Raw genomic sequence first — 20161 nt, 5'->3', positions numbered from 1 at the left:
GGGCTGTCATATAGAGATATAGTAAATCACATTATATTTTGTCATGGATTACACAGAGCAATAAATTTGGGAATAAAGATCAAAGTAGTTCCACAATCACATCTGAGTGTAGGAGGGATGTTTAACTTGTAGGAAACTGATTTAGGTGAAGCTGTTGCGGTCCTTGTGTGAATTCGAAATGAATTTGGATATTTGGTTGAAAATGAGTGAGGATCAAATCCCAAAATGACTTTGAGTTTTTGTATTTAGTTCAGAGAGGTTAATGCTAACACCTAGCTGCATGGCTTGAATTAGACAAATACGAGCTGAGAGTGGAAAGCTCTGTGAAAACTCTATTTATGTATTTTAATTGCTTTCATGACCAAACAGTGTATTCCTCTCTGTCTTTATTTGGGGTGTTGGGGGACAACGCAATTAGTTAAATGCTCTGGTAGTAATGCTGTCTGACTCCTTGGAGCTGACTGTTTGCTTTTCGGGTTTTTAAAGCCATTAAAAGTAAGCCAGCTTAAGATCACTGAGCAACGTTGATTATTTAGATCTTGATGGTGATTATCTTTGTTCTGTGTTACCACAGCAACTCTTTGGGGGTTATCAAAGTTGATGATATTCATTTATTTAAAACAACCAGCCTCAACTTGTTGGGTTCTTTTCAAAGAAAAGTCACAATAGAAATGAGATAATATAGCAGTAGTGTAAGCAGAAATTATGTGCTTTATAAATTATTGTTTTTTATTTAGGAAAGTGCTCTCAGTCATATCCTCAATTAGCTGGAGCAGTGGTTCCCAAACTTGGCTGATTATTAGAAGCAATGGGAGAGTTTTTAATATAGATTCCTGCTCCCCAGGATCTTGGAGATTCTGATTCAATAGGTTTAGAATCTCAACACTTTTCTCCTCTTACTCTCGTGTCATTTCTCCTACTTTCTCCTTTGTTGTAATCCTGTCTGGGGAAATATTTCTCAGTGCTGTAGCCTATTCACAGATATTTAAGCTATGCAAAATTGTTTCTTAAGATTTTGGTTCCTTGCTTTATTTTTATTAGTCTATCATCATCCTTTTATTAATTTTAATTGATTTCATTAATTAAATTTAATTTTCCTTTCACGAAATCTAGGAGGTTTACACTAATGCTATAGTAAATCAGTCTGACGTCTGACATAAACAAATCATCCCCAAAAGGTAATATGTGGATTACGACCTCTCCATTCCAGAAGGCATCAGAATAAAGTGTAATTGGGATATAGAAAGGATGGCTTGTGGTGCTGATTTTGGTCCAAAAGGAAATAAAAAGCCAGTTGGTGAGTGCGTGCATCAGGTATCTCCCCAAGAGAGCCTTCAACCAAGATGGAAGGTTTAGCAGTGATGCTGCAAAGGCCTACTTGGAAGAAATTGAACAGTTTGAAGAACTCAGCATCTGTAAGGGGGTAGGGGGCACCCTTCAACAGTACATCATGGAGATTTGACTTATAGGCCTCAGGCTCTTCTAACACACTTCTTCTCATGTCTTCTGATGATGCTGTGATGCCCCATAAATCTAATGCTCCCAGATTGGAGCCACTATTTTGGAGCATCTCCACGAAAAACCAAAGGCAAGTAGAGCTTTCAGAGAATGACCTGAGCCCATATGTTTGCTACTGCTTCTGTGCAAGGGATCAGAGGAGCCAGCCATACTACTTCATATCCACTAGGATGGCTACAATCAAAAAGAGAGAAAATAGCAAATTTTAGCAAGGATGCGGAAAAATTAGAACCCTCATACTTTGCTGGTGGGAATGAAAATTGGTGCAGCCACTTAGGAAAATAGGCAGTTCCTTAAAAAGTTTAACATAGAGTTACCATATGACCTAGCAATTCTTCTACCGAGAAGCTTGAGACCTGCAAATAGAAGCTCCATGATCTTCTGTTGAAGGATGAACATCATTGAAAATATATTTCCCCTCCAAAAAACATGTATAAGAATGTTTACAGCAACATTATTTGTAATAGCCAAGAAGTAGAAACAACTCAAATGTTTATCAACTGATGGATGGATAAACAGAATGTGGTGTATCCATACAATGGAATATATTATTTGACAGTGAAAAGGAATGAAGTGCTAATCTATGCTGCAAACATAGATGAACCTTGAAGACGTGCTACTTGAAAGAAGCCAGTCACGAAGGGCTGCATGCTGTGTGACTCCATTTATATGAAATGTCCAAGAATAGGAAAATCTATAGAGAGACACAAATGAGATTGGGGGAGGGGGAAATGGGAAGTAACTGCTTCCCTCCCAAAGGGTGTGGGGTTTCTTTTCTTTTTTTAACATTTATTTATTTTAAAGAAAAAAAGAGCACAAGCTGGGGAAGGAGCAGAGGGAGAAGGAGATGTTGAGCAGGACTCCATGCTAAGTAGAGATTCCTGACACGGGGCTCTCTTCCAGGACCCCGCGGTCCTGACCTGAGCCAAAATCAAGAGTTGGACGCTCAACCAGCTGAGCCACCCAGGCACCCCTGGTGTGGGGTTTCTTTTTGAGGTGATGAAAATGTTCTGGAAGTTGATAATGGTGATAGATATACAGCTCTCTGAATATAATAAAAACCACAGAACTGTACAGATTAAAAGTGTGAACTTCATGCTATGTGAATTATGTCTTACTAAATCTGTTATTAAACATAGGAAGTCTGACAATGCTAAGTAGGGTTGAAAGTGTGGAACAAAAAGAACTCTTAGACACTGGTGAGACTCTAAAATGTTGGTGGCATTATCCTTTAGAGTTGAACATTTGATTTATGAACCATCAGTTGAGCTCTTTAGCATCTGCCCTAGGAACTCACAAATATGCACCAGAAGGCATGTTTAGGAATGCTCATAGCGGCATGGTTCGTGGAAGAAAAAACGAAAAGTACAAAAATGCCTTTTAATGAGAATGAATGATTTTGATCTGTTCACACAATTGAATATTCTCAAGCAGTGACTGTGAAGGAGCTATAGCTTCAAATGAAACATCATGAATGCATTTCTTAAAAAACGTGTGAGAAACAGCAAGTTTCAGGAAATTATACAGAGCATGATTATGTTTATATAAAGCTAAAACCAGTTGTCAGAGATACTTCCATATGTAGTATTTTAAAGCAAGGCAATAAATAAAATTTAAGATGGTGGTTAATTCTTGGGAGGAGTTAGAGGATGCAGGGGTGGAAAGAATCTCTGGCACTAGCAAAGCTAGATGTTCAGTGGTATGGCTGTTGTAGGAGGGTTCTTTATCATCTTTCATAAACGTGCAGAATATTCTTTTGCATGTGTCAATTATATAATTTAAGCAGTTACAAATAAAAATTATTAGTAATGTCAAAAGCAGCAGAGCACCCCATTTTTGGGGACATGTCAGGGGAAAAAATTGCTTCCCCAGTAAAGAATCTGAGACAGCAGTTATTTTCAAGGACCCAAAGAGAAAGGAGGAACAAGAAAGAGTAACAAGAATTGACTGCAAAAGACCGATTTTGACAGCTGACTTTTCTAATAGCCTGATCCTACAGTTTTGTAAGCTCGGCTCTCTAGTAAAGTAACTTCTGTCTCGTTTCCACTTTATCCATCAAAAAATTCAGACATGCCTTCGACCTCAACATTACTCAGCTCGATCCCCTCCAAGATCTCAGCCCATCAGGTTATCCTTTTGATCGCTGGCGCCTTACCTTTTATTTTTCCCGTCCCCTCACGCATAAAGAACCTGGTCTTTATCCTCATTCCAGTGCTTACTCACCACTCTCTGATCCCTTGCCATCTTGAACTTCCACCATTCCTATGTTGCTAAACCTCAGTCCTACTTAATCTTTATTGTCCACTTTATCTGCACATTATAAAATAATGCCAGGGAAAGTTCAATAATTTGCCCATGGTCACACCACCCAGGTTGGTTTAATTTCAAAGCTTGTGCTCTTAACCACCGTGCTCTACTGCTTACCATTTGGCAACAGTTGTTGGGATAGTCAAAGTAACTTGAGTTGATGAAAAGACGGTTGAAGTAGCTTTGAGGGTCTGGGTGATGGGAAGTTCACCTACACAGCAACAAAACCAACTGAAGACATCATGTGTGCAGACAGAGTGGGGGATAAGACATGGTTTTGGGGGGGTTTTAAAGATTTTATTTGCTTGAGAGAGAGCACGAGCACAGGGGGAGGGGCAGAAAGAGGGAGAAGCAGGCTCCCTGCTGAGCAAGGAGTCCGATGCGGGGCTCTTAACCAACTGAGCCACCCAGGCACCCCAGGACATGTTTTATATAGGCATCATACTCATTGTTGTCAAACATTTTGAATATTATTTTTAAATAAATCAGTATGGTAAAAAAGTAAGCTAAAAATAAAAATAAATTGGTATGGTTTTTCTGTCTCAGTATAGATGACCCTGGGAAGCTGGATAAGCTCTAAGTCGTCTTTAATTAGGAAGATCTGATGACTAAATCTCAAGAATGTCCTCCCAGTACCTATTCCAAATTTCCAAATTATCCAGTAGAGAAAATAGAGATTTTGTTAAGTATTGAGATTTATATTGAACTGCCTACAAATCTAACATAGCAAGTTCCTGTAAATGCATTATTTCATAAACTTTCCAATTAATATTCATTACATTCTTTTTTCTTATACAAATGAGCCAAAAAGTAGAAAAATTTCCAAAACAATAAGCAAAATAATAATGGGATTTATGAGTATGATAAATCAGGACTTCTCTAGCTCCCAGATTCAAAGCTTATTTGAAGTAATTTATTACTTGACCAACAATTCAATTAACATCATTTGGTCATTGGACAATATCATCATGTTTTGATATCTAAAGTCATATATTTGAGATAGATCTATCTGCTTCCTAAAAGTATTATACCAACAAATGTGCCACTCCTATGTAAGTATATTAAGTAAATTTAAAATGTATATTAAATTTGTTAAATACAGTAGTCATTTTTCTTTAACTTTTGTCAAATCATGCAACCTTAGATTTTGGTGTAAAGCATAACAGTAACAAAGGCATAAAAATATTTTAGAAGGTAGAGATTCTTAAAAAAATTAATTGGCCCCATTTACATTTGGTCTTTGATGATAAATTCTTTTTTGCACATCAGAGAATAGTTGCTTCTTCCCTAGAGCAAAGTAAAGTTTTTTTTTTCTACTTCATTCTCTTAAAGTTTGTATTTCTGCCCAAGTAATAAATGAGTTTCAGTTTCTGCTTCAGAGCATTCCTCGGAGGGCGAGCTTTTGAAATATGATTAGATCTTAATTCTTTAACTATTTCCATAAGCTTGTTTCACAGTTTGCTTGCTTATTCAGTGAGTGGGGTGGAAATTCATGTAAATCTTACGTGATCATTTATGGGTGTTAGCCACATAAATACCTGTGTTGCAATGGCAAGAAAATTAGTACTTCTGAATTACAGTGACGGCAGAAAATCACTGTCCCATGTTATTCTATAGGTTATCTGTCATTAAATGCACATTATTTAACGTAGACAGAGAATGTATTCAATACTAATTGGGCATAGTCAGATATAGGGCCTAATGCAGGAATATGGGCACTTTTTCTGAGAATGGATCCACTGATATTTACTGAGAACTCAAGAAATAGTGATATTGATAATGATACCACAGCCCTTTTCCAAACTGTCTGGTTTCTTTCTTCCTTTAGGGAGGATGTGGCTTCTCCCTGGAATTCTTACAAAATAGTTAGACAGTGACAAAAGCAAAGCAAAGCACTTGGAGTTCCTAATTATCGATTCTGGTTCTGGGTAAAGCAACTGTATAAAATGACTTAATCATTTTTTTAGAAATGAATTATACCTGAAGAGTCACTCAGTATGGAGCACTGACATCTGCAGGTCAAATGTTAATTCAGGCTTGGAAGGAGGGAATCTAGGCCTCATGCTCCAGCCCACTCCCCGCATCCACGGTATCGGGCCTGTCGTCTGTCTTCCGATTGCTGCCATTCCTCTCGTGGACCTCTCCTTCCTGGAGGGGAAGCATGATGGCAAGAGGGATCTGAGCCAAATGCCATCAAAGTCTCACCCCAGCCCTTAATAGTGATAGACATGAAATGGTACAAATCCCAGGTCCTAAACTCAGATGTGCTTATTTTGCTATAATCCCAGTTTCTGTTTTGAGTCACCACTTGGCTGCATGGCAAAAACTTGGTATGTGTCCTCAGTCACCTGAGACCTCCATCAGTCTCCCCCTTCCCCAGGATAGCATGTGAGCGCAAGGGCTCTATCATGCCATGGTGTGGTGGATGAGACATGGAGCCCTCTGATCCTGGGTATGACCCATCCACGAAGGCATCCACTGAGACATCTGTGGCCCTCATGAATCTTCAGTAGTCAGTTGATCTGGGTCACTTCTCTGTAACCCCTCCTTTCTCTTTGAAAGCCCCTCGGGCCTTGCATTCTCAGTGCTATATCCATGCTGCTCTTAGACACCCAGGAGGTTTTATAATCTTGCCTTTTGTCAGGGAGAGGTGCGAATGCACAGGAAACTGGGTACAGCAGTCTTGCCAGCCTGCTTAGACACACACGCCACACAGCTCATTTCTGCTATGGCTCTAGTGTACGTGCCGGTGTGGCTAAGAACTCGAGGTCACATGGCCCCTTGCCTCTGTCTGGCATGTGAGCACAGCCCCCTCTGCAGTTAGAGTCGGGGGGAGGGGTCCGTGTGTTCCCCATCCTTCAGGCTTGGCCCAGAGAATATGACAAGAAACGGGGCCTTTTCTCAAGAACAGACTCACGGATAAACATTTTCCCCTTCACTTCAGACGATGTCTCATTTCCCCCACTAGAGAATCATCTTTAGTCTGGATGGGGGAAGCAGTAGGGCAAGCAGACAGAGTAAGACCCACTGTGACTGATACACTTTTATGCCCTTAGTTGAGTCCCACTGGAGCAGGTTATAGAGTCAAAAGCCAAACACTACCTCCTTTGTTTCCTCTGTACTTCTGCTGTGTCATCCCGTTGGTGAAGTAGTAAGGGTGGCCTCCCAAGCTGGGATGGGTTGGAGAATGGAAGAGAACACCAGCTTTAGGACTTCAGAAATAGCCTTGGTACATGCAAGTATGTTATACATAAAAATCACGAAGATGTGAACACTGTTACTCTGGATGATAGATTACAAGAAATTTTATATGTGTATTATTTAACAAAACAAAATGAATTTTATATGTGTATTATATAAATTTTATACATTATAACTATTACTTAAAATATATTACTAAATATTAAAATATTAATATGTGCATTATTAAAATAGATTATTAAATGTACACTGTCATGTATTAATATATGTATTTTAAAATATACTAAACTATTAACATATATTATTTAAAATATATTTATATATTTTATATGTAATTTTTATACATTCATAGTTTTGCACCTGTCACTCCTTCCATTTGGAATTTTCTTCTTTCTTTCAGTCAGTTGATTCCTATTCATTCTGAGCTGATAACCTCACGCAAGTTTTTCATCTTTCTCTCTCTCAGTTTCACAGCCTATAAATGAGGATAATAATCGTGGCTACCTCACAAAGTTTTGGGGAGGGTTAGATCTGTTAATATGTGTAAAGCATTTCAACCATATGTGTCAGTAGAGTAAGAGCAAAATAAATACTGGTCATTGTTTTGTTGTTGCTATCATCATCATCATTATATCCATCATCATTAGTCTTTAATACTTGCCTCCTCCAAAAGCCTTCCCTGGTGTGAGGTGTCTCATGGTTTTTCCCTAATAACACCCTGTGCGTGGCTCTCCCATGACATTTGTGCTGTATTTTATTGACCCACTTATTTGTGTCCTCCCCAACTGCAGTAGATAGTTTACCTCTTTAAACGTAGACTGTCTGACACCGAGGAGGTACTCAAAGTAAATGTTCGTAACACCATCGCAGGGATATAGCAGGGTTTCAGGGTGGGCTGTGTGTGTGTGTGTGTGTGTGTGTGTGTGTGTGTGTGTGTGTGAAATTAGCCTGTTAACAGTCACCTGGAAATGAGTCAATGTAGAAGAAAATATTGGTAATGTGAAAGGAAAGGAGACTGGGGTATCAGACTCCTGATGGTGGTAAGAGGTGGAATCCTCGTTTTGGTGGAGAAACAATGCTCCCTTAAGTTATCGTGACATAATTTCTGCATATTCTATTTTCTGAAAGAGTTTATGTGGAGTTGATATTATTTCTTCCATAGATGTTTGATAGAATTCACTGGTGAAGCTGCTTGGGCTTCAGTATAGTGTGTGTGTGTGTGTGTGTGTGTGCACGCACGCACATGTACATGTTTAATACTTATAGGGATGTATGACTCTTTGAGTTCTTATTCTTGCCTTACTTTTGGTAATTTGTATCATTTAAGAGACTTTTGTGTTTTGCCTAATTTTTCAGAAAATTTTGGCAATATGTTATTCATAGTATTTCCTTATTGCCCTATTAATCTCTGTGGGTTCTGATAGTCATGTCCCTTTTCTCATTCCTGATATTGGTTAATTTGTATCTTCTCTCAGTTGTTTCTGGTTGGTCTACCTAGAGATTTATTGATTTTTTTTTTTTTATCTCAGGGAACCAGCTTTTGGTTTCACTGATTTTCTTACTGTTTTTGTTTTCTATTTCATTGATTTCTATTCTGGCATTTATTATTTTCTTTATTTTGCTTATTTTGTCTTTAATTTGCTATTCTTTTTCAAGTTTCTTTAGGGGAAGCTTATATCAGTACCACTTATTTTAAATTTTCCTCTTGTGCTAGTAAAGTAATTCAAAGCTAGGGATGCCTGGTGTGACTCAGTTGGTTAAGCATCTGCCTTCGATTCAGGTCATGATCCCAGGGTCCTGGGATCGAGGTCCAAATCGGGCTTCTTGCTCAGCAGGGAGCCTGCTTCTCCCTCTGCCTTCCTCTCTCACTCTCTCATTCTCTCTGACAAATAAATAAATAAAATCTTTTTAAAAAATAATTCAAAGCTAAAAATTTCCCCTAAGCACTGATTTAGCTGCATTCTATAAACACTATGCTTCCATTTTCATTAATTTTTTTAGCCCTTGTAAATTCTTTTTGACCCATAGAAATTAGGTGTATTTTTAATTTTCTAAATATTTTGCGAATAGCAGATACATATCTATTATCATTTCTAATTTAATTTCACTGTGGTCTGAGAATATACTGTGTGTAATTTTAATCCTTTAAAAATTTATTGAAAGTTGTTGTATGACCCAGAGTATGGTGTCTGATTAATGGTCAAGTTGGTTGACAGCATTTTTCAGATCATCTACATCCTCACTAATTTTCTATCTCCTTTTTTTATTGATTCCTGAGAGAGTAGAGTTGAAATTTCATTAATTTTTGGATTTGCCTATTTCTCCTTTCCGTGCTGTCAGTCTTTGCCTCATATATTTTGAAGCTCTTGAAATTAGGTACTACACATTAGGATTGTTCTATCATTTTTATGAATTAAATTTTTATGATTATTGAAATATTCCCCCCTTTTTTTGCTCAGTTTCTTTGTTCTCAAATCTACTTTGATATGAGTGTAGCTACCTCACTTATGATTACCTTTTTCATGGTTCGTCTTTCTTCATCCTTTTACTTTTAACATGTTTAAATATGTAGTGTTTATTTTGAAAATATCATGTAGTAACACCTTCTTTTAGATCCAGTCTGACAATCTTTGTCATTTAGATAAATTTTTAAACTATTTATATTTAGTGTAATTTTTGATATTGTTGGGTTTTATTCTATCTTGCTATTTGTTTTCTATTTGTCTCATCTTTTTTTTCTTTTTTCCTCTTTTCATACCTTTTATTGAATTCACTGAGTACTTATTAATATTCCATCTTATTTCTACTATTGTCTTAGTAGATATACCTTTTTCTTCCTTTTTTTTGTGATATAGAGCTTTATTACAGTCTGCCTTCATGTACTCTTATGCCAGTTTACCATAAAATGTAAGTGCCTTCATAACAGTGTAGCTCCATTTTCCTATTCCTAACCTGTTTCTACATATATTATAAACCTCAAAATATACTTTTATTATTTCTGCTTTTTTAAAAAAAGATTTTAGTTATGTATTTTAGAGAGAGAGCTCATGAGTGGGGGGGAGGAGCATAGGGAGAGGGAGAGAGAATGTCAAGCAGACTCCACACCCAGCTTGGAGCCCCACACAGGGCTCCATCCCAGGACCCTGAGATCATGACCTGAGCCAAAATCAAGAGTCAGCCGCTCAACCAACTGACCCACCCAGATGCCCCTATTATTTCTGCTTTTAAAAGTACATTTTCTTTCAAAGAAACTTTAAAAGGGGAAAAAAGATCATTTATATTTACATACTTATTTTCTATCACCAGTGTTCTTTATTCTTCAAGTTGATCCAGGTTTGCTTTTAGTATCATTTTCCATCTGCCGTAACAACTTCCTTTAACCTTGCCTATTGTTCATGTCTGCTGGTGACAGATTTTTGTTTGAAGATGTCTGTAGTTCGTCTTCAGTTTTAAAGGATATTTTTACTAAGTACACAATTCTAGATTGACAGATTTTTTTTTTCTTTCAGCACTTTAAAGATTCATTATGTTATCTTCTGACTAGCATAGTTTCAGATGAGAAATCCTCAGTCATTCTTATCTTTTAAATGCATCTGTCTTCTCTGGCTGCTTTTAAGATGTTATCTTCAGTTCTGTTCTTGCAATTAGATTATGATGTATCTTGATGTGGTTTTCTTTGTGTTTATCTTTTCTGTTCATTGGTTTTTTTCCACTGGTACATTTACAATTTTTTCATATTGCAAAATTTGTACCTATGTCTTCAAATATTTTCCCAAACCTTTCTCCTTCTATACACAATTATACATATGTTAGATGACATGATATAGTCTCATATATTACTGAGGTTATTCATTAAATTCAGTCTTTTGTCTTTCTGGCAGTCACTTGGATACTTAAAATGCTTTTTCTTCATATTCACTGATCTTTTCCTCTCTTGTGCCAAATCTGTTGTAATCCCATCCAGTGAAATTTTCCTTTCAGATAATATATTGCTATGCCCTGGGCTATTTAAGTTTTTTTGCATATCTTCCATTTCTCTCCTCATTATATTCATGTTTTTGTTTAAATATTTAGGTGTGGTTTTAATAGGTATTTTAAAAACATAATGGTAGTCTTTGTCTACCGGTTTCACCATCTCTGTCATTTCTTAGTCTAACTCTATTGACTAATTTTTCTTCTGCTATGGCTCACATATTCCTGCTTCTTCTTATGCCATCTTTTATTGAATGCTGGACATTATAAAATTTATGTTCTTGAATACTGGATTCTCTTGACTTCTTTTAAAAAATATTGAGCTTTGTTTAGGAAGCAGTTACTTGTCAATGACCAGTTTGATCCATTTGAGGCTTATTTTTAGACTTTGTTAGAGCAGATTTAAAGTTGACTTTATTCTAAGGCTAGTTTAACCCCGTGACTAAGCGTGATCTTCCTGGATGTTCTATGAGAACCATTCATTCTGCCTGGTCAGAAGTCAAATATCCCTCAGCTTTGCATAAGCTTGGGAAATTGTTTATCTTAAATCTCATCAGCCACTTTTTACTTGACCCTGTAGAACCTTACCCTATACATGCACAACTCAGTATCAGCAACAGACTCAAAGGGAATCCATGTAGGTGTCGGGAGCTCTTTCTGTGCATAGCACCCTCCTGTCTAGTGCTCTGTCCCCACGAACTCCAACTGCCTCAACCTTCCCAAACTCCAATCTTTTTCTCCTCAGTTCACAATGCTGCTATACTGTACTTTGATTCCCTTGCTTATGTTCAGGTCTGGATGTGCCTCCAGGAAGAAAGGGTGATTGGAGGGTTTACCTCACTTGTTTCCCCCTTTCTTCACAGGGTCACAGTCCTGTGCCTCTTGTTTCTCAACATCCTAAAACAGTTTTTTTCCCCTATATTTTGTCCAGTTTTCTAGCTGTTGGCTCTAGCAGATTAAGTATGGTCCCAGTTACTCCATCATAGCCCAGGCAGAAATCATGAATTTTACTTATGCTTCACAAATGTATACCTTTATCTTGAGGTAAAATATAAGCAACTTCAAGTTTGAAAGTTCTGTAAATATTTTAAATTAAATATAAATATGTTCTATGAATTCTCTGAATATTTTTTGTTTTTAGGGGAGTGCACAGTTATACACTAACATCTGGCACCAACTGGCCATAACTGTATTCACAGTGTTTGGAGAAGCTTCAAATGAATGCCTACAAAGCTTTTGAGTAGAAAATACCGCGTAATAATCTGAGCTTTATGTTATGTTTCAAGAATCTGGGAGGCATCCTTTTTTTTTTAAATCCTAAAGGCAAATATTTAATTTAGAAACTAATGCTGTTATATTTTAAGGAAATTTATCTTTATAAGATCTGGGCTTGCCTCAGATATAAGTATTTTAGAGGAGTCTCCTAATTCTCCTCTAAATTATCTTCCTGGAAATATGAATGCCTGAACTTTCACCAATAATAAGAAATGGAAAATAAAGGAATGAAAGACTGTTTTGAATGAAGATATAATGCAAAGTACCCTGCAAGAAAAGAGTAGCATATTAAGATGACTAACCGTCAACACCTTTCTAAAAATTGGTTTATTTCTCTCCACTAAAGTTTTAACTCAAGATTTTGATAGGAACTGCATAGAGAAAGTGGACCAATACATTTGTGGCTTTTTAACAAGGAAGAGTGACCTGAGAAAGAGGCCCTAGAAAAGCGGAGGGGAACAAAGTGCTTGTTGGTGGGTGGAGGGCATGACCAACCATAATGGGAACAGTTAGGAGGAGCCAGAGATGAAAACAACAGCAATGACAAAACAAAATAACTTTGCTCACTTCAAAATTATGATGTTCCTCTCATCTGTTATTCCACATCTGTTCAGGCTATGCGGCAGATGTTTGAAAATTGTCCTTCTGTATACTAATGGTAGCTATAAAAATAAGACTTGGATTAAAATAACCATAACTTAACTTTAGGTATGGAAATGTACAGTCAGTACCATCCTGAGAATAAAATCATTCAGAACATGTTTTAGGGATAGTTTGCATGATAAATTAGCTGTAAATTTTCAACCATGCTAAACCAGAGCTGTTGTTTTTTGTTTTTTTCTTTTGAGAGAGAGGGAGAGAGCACTTGGGCAGGGGGAAGGGTAGAGGGGGACAGAGAGAGAGAGAGAGAGAGAGAGAGAGAATCTTAAGCAGGCTCCATGCCCAGTGTGGAGCCCAACTTGGGGCTCAATCTCATGAGCCTGAGATCATGACCTGAGCCAAAATGAAGAGTCGGACACTTAACCAACTGAGCCAGGTGCCCCTAAACCAGAGCTTTTTAGATTTATTTGAGAAGTCCAGAAATTCAGGCAATTGTGACTTAGTTTCAAATACATAGTAGAAACCTTGAAGGGTGATAAATTAATTTTATTTCTTCAGTCACTCTTATTATTCTCCAAAGTAGTGATTCTGTTCTATTTAGCTACTGGCAAGTTCTGGAGGTATTCATATATTACCAGCTTGCCTCACTTCATTTGTTTGTTTGTTTGTTTGTTTGTTTATAAAAGATTTATTTATTTATTTTAGAGAGCAAGCATGGGGGTGGGCAGAGGGAGAGGGACAGGGAGAGAATCTCAGGCAGATTCCCCGCTGAGCATGGAGCCCTATATGGGGCTCAATCTCATGACCCATGATCATGACCTGAGCCAAAATCAAGAGTTGGCCCCTCCACCAACCTAGCCACCTATGTGCCCCCGGCCGACCTCACTTTCAATCAACATTAGTGATATTAAGTGGGCCCTAATGCTTCCTGGAGGCCTGAGACTCATACTGCGTTCCTCGGGCCTTTCCCTTTCCCACTTTCCTAGATGACCATCCGTGCCCTTCCCTCCCACCTCGAATCTTCCACCCCTCTCTTCTGCCATCCTCGTGCTTTGCTGTGAATCTTTCCCTCTACTTCCTGGGGAAGGTGGAAGCAAGCAGAACTTGCCCCACTGGGGCTGGGCATGATTTATGTGGACTCCTAGCCAAGGCCCTCTCCTCCCCTGTGCTCTAGATCCTGTCCCCTCCCCTTTACTCAAGAACATGTCTCCCCTGAATCTCTGGCAGCACCGAGTTTTCCCTCTCTCCTGCCAGATCTTTCCCATCAGCCGGCACACATGCTGTTAGTTCTCTCATTGTGCGGACAAACCCAACAAAACAAGTCAGCCCTTTCTTTATCCACTTCCCCTGCAGCTTCCAGCCCATTCCTCCCTTCCCCTTCTGACAGAACTCTGGACAAATTGTCTGTGTGTGCCCCACTTCCTCTCCTTTTCTGGAACTTCTACACTATACCACAGCTGCCTGTGTTCACATCACCAACATCCTCCACAGGCTTAAGCCATGTGCTTATTTCTCAGTCCTTGTTGCACATGATGACCTCTGTGTCCCTGCAGCAGCTGACGCAGGTGAATAGTCCTTGAAACACTTTCTTCACTTGGCTTCAGGATTGCATATTATCCTGATTTCTTCTCTCTCTGGCCTTTCCTTTGGTTTGCTTTCCTCCTCCTCTCCAGCCTCCTGACATTTGCAGGCTCGGGTCTCAGTATACCTAGACTTCTCTGTTTTTTGTACACTCAATGCCTTGAAGTCTCATCCAGGAACATCATTCCATCTGCCACTTATATACTGCAGATGTCTGAATTTTTACTTCCAACCTAGACCTCTCCCCCAAGCTCCAGACTTGAATATCCAAATAGTCACCTCAACACAGATGTCTGAGAGACATCTCCATGCTTAATGTGTCTGAAACCGATCTCTTCATCTTCCCCCCAGAACCTGTTCCACCCATAATTTTCCTGATGTAAGGTAATGACAACCCCGCTCTTCCGGTTGCATGGGAGAAAAATCTTGAAGTCATCTTTGGTCTATCTCTTTTTATCACACAGCATATCCAGGTGGCTCTACTTTCAAATCTTTCAAAGAACCCGACCACTTCTCACCACATCCTCTGTTATATCGCAAATTATTTGTGACAGCCTCCCAACTGGCTGCCCTGCTGAGTTCTTGCCCCAGACAGGAGCTAGAGTAATCCTGTGACGACTTAAATCATGTCACTCCTGTGCTGAAACCTCTTCAGTGACTCTCGGTTTCACTCGTATTAACAGCCACATTCCGTACAATTGCCTACAACACCAGGAAGGATCTGGATCCTTGTTCTCTCTCCGACCTTATCCAAGGGAGATGTCGCTCAGCGACCCAGCCACACTGGCCACCTCACTGTGCCTTGAACAAGCCTCTGGGCTTTTGTAACCAACCGGCCCTTCCTCTGCCTCAAGTGCTCTTTTCCCTAGAGGTCTCCGTGGCCCTTTCATCTCCTACAGGTCTGTGGTCCTACATCGTATCTGTTCAGCGAGGCTTTCCCTAACTCCCACATTCGTAGCACGGCAAACTACCCCCACCTTCCATCACTTCTCATCCCTTTCCTGCTCCAGCCTTTCCATAACCCTTGCGCCATCTAAAATATCGTCACTTGTGTCAGTTAATTCATTTACTCGCTAGTATAGAATTTCCGTGAAGGTCGGGAGGAGTGTTTGTCTGTTTTATACACTGCTCTAGTCCCAGTTGCCTGGAATGGATGAATGAATTAGATGGTTGCAAAGGCACTTAGGTGAGTTTGTGGGATTCTGACACAGGCGGTCCTGTAGGAACCAGCATCTCTGACCAGCAGCTCTTTTAGGGAAAATAACATAATCTTGATGGCACTGTAATTTTTATATTTTCTAGTGAGTAAATATTTTTAAAGCACTTACAGCAGTGCCTAGCACATGGTGTGAGCTCTGTCGGTGTTTACTAAATAAGCAAAAAATACCTTATCGTGCATTTTGTAATTTAAAAAATATTGGTGGAATGTGAACCGAGACAAACCTCAAGAGGTTCAGAGTGGCCTTCGTTCTATAATGGAGAGTGGCTTTATTCATTATCGAGGTAGAATAGAGTCTGATGGCTTAAGAGAAAAAATAGTAATAGTCACATGCCCTCTCTAGTCGGAAAAAACAAAACTACCCAGTGTATTCAGCGGGACTATAGATGCAGAGAGATTTATGCAATAAACTCTAAAGAATTGCTTTTGAACTCAAGTCTATAAAACACATGGCTATTGTCTTAGTCAGCTCGAGTTCTATAACAAAACACCATAAACTGGGAAGCTTATCAAGAACAGAAATTTATCCCTGATAGTTCTGGAGGCTGGAAGTCTGAGCTCAGGCTGCCAGCGTATCAAGTTCTGGTGAGAGCCTTCTTCTGGGTTGTAGACTCCATCTTCTTGTTATATCCTCACAGGGCAGGAGAAAGCGAGCTCTGTGCCTTCTTATAAGGGCCCTAACCCCATCCATGAGGGGATTCCACCCCATTACCTAATTACCCCCCAAAGGCCTCACCACCAAATCCCATCACATTGGGATTAGGGTTTCCGTGTCTGCCTCCCCCCACTCCACCCCTGGTTTGCTCTCTGGGGAGATGGAATGAGAGCGGGGACGCAGGCGTGGCTGGGGGCAAAATGAAATTGGGATTGTGCAAGAGTCGATATCCTGAACGCGTGGATACCCTTCGGCAAACACTGATAGCCAGATCTCTGCCGCCGGGAAGTAGGCTGGAGGATGCAGCTTGGGGCAAAATGGCCCAAGAGGAACGTCCAGTCAGAGACGGGCATGGGAGAGTCCAGGCCCTTCTAAGACACCCTGTGACGGGATGTCCGTGCATCCCAAGCCTGCCTGTTGTAGAGGCCTCACTTTAAATACGAAAGGTCACCAGACAAGTGAGGAGAGTTTCTAAAGGGAAAAACAGAGACAAAACTGGTTGGCAAAGCAAATACATAAAAGGAACTCAGAAAAAAACAGACGCTCTAGAGAGCAGAAAAGTGTTTGTATGTGTATATGGACATTCAGATACGTATTAAGTGTATATGGATCTAATAACCTCAGCAGAGAGAGGTAAGCAATGTGCTCTGCCTGGTGGAGCACCCATGCTCCGCTGAGGGGGGTTAAAGTGGCTTCATCACTTCCTAGCTGTGTGATGCTGGGCAAGTTACTTAAGCTTTCTGTGTCTCCATTTCCTCAACTTAAAAAGGGGATCAACGATGCTTCTCAGAGAACAGCAACAACAACAAAAACCTCTTGGAAATTACGAATAGTATGGCTGTATTTTTTTTTTTAAATCCAGTAGAAAGTTTAAAATTAGAAGTCGAGAACTCGGGGCGCCTGGGTGGCTCAGTTGTTAAGCGTCTGCCTTCGGCTCAGGTCATGATCCCAGGGTCCTGGGATCTAGCCCCACATCGGGCTCCCTGCTCGGCGGGAAGCCTGCTTCTCCCTCTCCCACTCCCCCTGCTTGTGTTCCCTCTCTCGCTATGTCTCTCCCTGTCAAATAAATAAATAAAATCTTAAAAAAAAAAAAGTTGAGAACTCCTTGTGAAAGATCAAAAAGACAAAGAAATGGAAAGTAGAAATGACAAAAAAAAAAAAAAAAAGATAATACGCCTGAGCAGCCCAACAGCCAGAGCTGCAGAGATAGACAGACAAGACAGGGTTCAGGTGTGTGTGTGGCTGGGGGTGGGGGGGGTACCTGGGAACAGAGAAAGGAAACTTCGAGAGTAATGACCAAAGCTCTTCTAGAGGTAGAAGACACATTCAGGTCAGAAGGGCCTCCTTGGTGCTTTTGCACAATGAATGAGAAGAAAGGCCCAGTCCAGGCATGTCACAGAGCCGTTTCCGAGCACTCAGGATGCGGTGACGCTCCCAGAGGCTTCCGGAGAGCAGGACAGCGGGTCACATGCGGAGGACGGGAACTTGAGTGGCAGAAGAGATAGTCGGGTTCTAAGTAACGCGGACTTATTCTGGGAAGGCCACCCTCCATCCAGGACATGAAAATTGTTTGATGTAGATATATTTGTCACTTTAAAAAAGTAGCTCTTGTGTGTTCGGCAGAGGGGGGGGGGCTCATGTCTTTGCTAGGTGAGTCTCTATCTGCCTCTGTCCAGGAGTACCTAGTTCTTTCATCTTTCAACGATGGGAAAGAGGATGAAATTTACCTTTTCCTGTTTCTCTCCCTCCCTTTCCCTCCCCCCGTTTGCCTTCTGGTCTCCTTCGCTTCTTCTGCTGCTCCCTACTTTACCTTCCGAGCGCTCACACTCTTGCTAGGTCTATTTCTGTCTCTTCTCGCTTTCTCTTTCTCTCCACAGAAGTCTGTGTTTGTCTCATAATTGGCAGGAGAGGTTTTTTTTGCTTTTGCTTTTTGCTTTTTAAGTGATGAATAGTTGGCGTGAGATCAAAGACAAGCCCTGTGGTTTTCTGGCTGCCCCAGCAGGGCGGTGCGGCTGGCAGTCATCCCAGCTGCCTGGTGATAGGCATGTGGAAGAGATACCAAGCTCACAGGTCACTGTGTGTGTGTGTGTGTGTGTGTGTGTGTTCATGTACGTGTGTTTTTCAGGCCAACAGCAGGCTGAAGCAGATTGAGAAGGAATACACTCAGAAGCTTGCCAAATCTTCACAGGTAAGAATGTTGAAAGAAAAAAAAAAAGCAAAATCAAAACAAACAAAAAAGAGACCTCCACATAAAACCATTTGTACTTTAGAGTTAAACTTAATTCTCTTCATTGTTTTTATGGGTCAGTATCCTATTTTTGATGGGTACATGGATAAATAATATATGCTTTTAATATTTTGGCCTTCTTAAAAGATTTTTTTAATTAGGCATATTGAACCATTTGGACTAAGACACACACACACACACACACACACACACACACACACACTCTCTCTCACAGATGTTGTAAAACCAGCCAGTGCACTTGAACAAGCCCAGGCTGCAACATATTTCACAAGGGCGGGAAATACACACCTACATTGTGATGTAAGCAGTTTGATACCATCTGTGCTTTTTTGCAATATTCCATTTGGTTGTACCTAAGGACTGCTTAGCAATAAAGTTCAAAATGATAAATGTTCTGGGTTAAGTTAGCCGCTCAACTGTTGACTCCTTTTGGGGAAAAGAAGAATTGTAAATCCCTACATTCATATCTTGCTTCTTGGTGGTGTTCTAGTAGTTTTAGTAGAAGGCCAATAATTGAATGCCTGTCTCAACTCGACATATGATGCTTAAAATACTTTTTCTGTATAAGTTGTTGTAATAATATCCTATAGTGTCGTCTAGGGAATCTCAAGCATTCCTTAGTTTTATGAGTAATTCTAGAATAAAAAATATTCATTTTCATTGTATAGATGGATAGGTTAAACACTTCACTTTGGGGGGCATCATATGTAATGATTTTAAAATCAGCTCTTTCTAGTATGTTTGCATATACACAGTGATGTGTGGCCATGAACTGAAATTTATGTGCCATTTTATAAGTTACCACACAGTGGTCATAATAGGAACACCAACAACAAAATAGTAATAAAATCAAGAATTTTATGGGGCACTAACCATGTTGACTCAGTGTTCATTCATGATAACTCTGGGCTTAGGAACTATTATTGGCCCCATTTAAGGAAACTGAGGCTCAGAGAGCTGAGCTCACACATGAGACTCAGAGGGCTGAGGACACACGGGTTAGCAAGTGACTAAGCCAGGACCCCACCTGGGTCAGACTGGGGAGCAGAAGCTCACAACCTGATGCCACTGGCCTGGCTCAGTCCCTCCCGTTTTTCATATGGCAGAACTCTGGGGATAGCTCTCATAAAATTTCTTTGATTATACAATTATTTCTAAAATGTGCATGTGCCATATAATTTACATCCCACTTGGAAAGCAAACTGTCTCTGTCTCAGTGAAGACTTATATGTATTTACCTAAAAGATAGTGATATTTCTTGATTGCCATTATCTCAGACCTTCTTTGAAGAAGGAACATGGGGAAATATTCTTTTACAGTCACCGAAGAAGATTCTTATAATCAGAAGAAATATTATGACTCTCGAAGTTACAGTTTGAACTAAGACTTGAAAAATCCCCAACTGGCATACCCTTACGTCCTGCTTATTTTGCATTATGTTAAATGGGGGAGGCAGACCGAAAGTGAGATATAAGATAGCTAATAAAAATGCTTAAATAATGAGAGTGTAAACAGGAGTATTTAAGTTTATCTAAAGGAATGTGTGAAGAAGCCTGATTAGTTCATATTAAAGCAAATTAAATGG

The 20161-nt window shown here is 39.8% G+C and overlaps 1 protein-coding gene across 9 annotated transcripts in view; it reads left to right on the top strand.

The window, feature by feature from the left end:
• CEP112 (centrosomal protein 112) overlaps window positions 1-20161 on the top strand; it is a 490180-nt gene that overhangs the window by 321488 nt on the left and 148531 nt on the right. For 7 of the 9 annotated variants that reach the window (XR_003610708.2, XM_028112476.2, XM_088028175.1 and 4 more), the window contains one exon: window positions 18454-18516. The exons of the other annotated variants lie outside the window; for them this stretch is intronic. Coding sequence is in view for 6 of the 7 variants with exons in the window: in XM_028112476.2 (XP_027968277.1) it covers window positions 18454-18516 (63 nt within the window). In the remaining variant the exon portion in view is untranslated. The remainder of the gene's footprint in view (window positions 1-18453; window positions 18517-20161) is intronic. 9 annotated transcript variants of the gene reach the window in all.

The sequence above is a fragment of the Eumetopias jubatus genome, unplaced genomic scaffold (genome assembly GCF_037043125.1).
Source record: "Eumetopias jubatus isolate StellerSeaLion01/CBP00866 unplaced genomic scaffold, mEumJub1_p1.0 scaffold_10, whole genome shotgun sequence".
NCBI classification, from domain to species: Eukaryota; Metazoa; Chordata; class Mammalia; order Carnivora; family Otariidae; genus Eumetopias; species Eumetopias jubatus.
The sequence above is the reverse complement of the archived record's forward strand: the minus strand, read 5'-3'. Positions and strand labels throughout refer to the sequence as shown.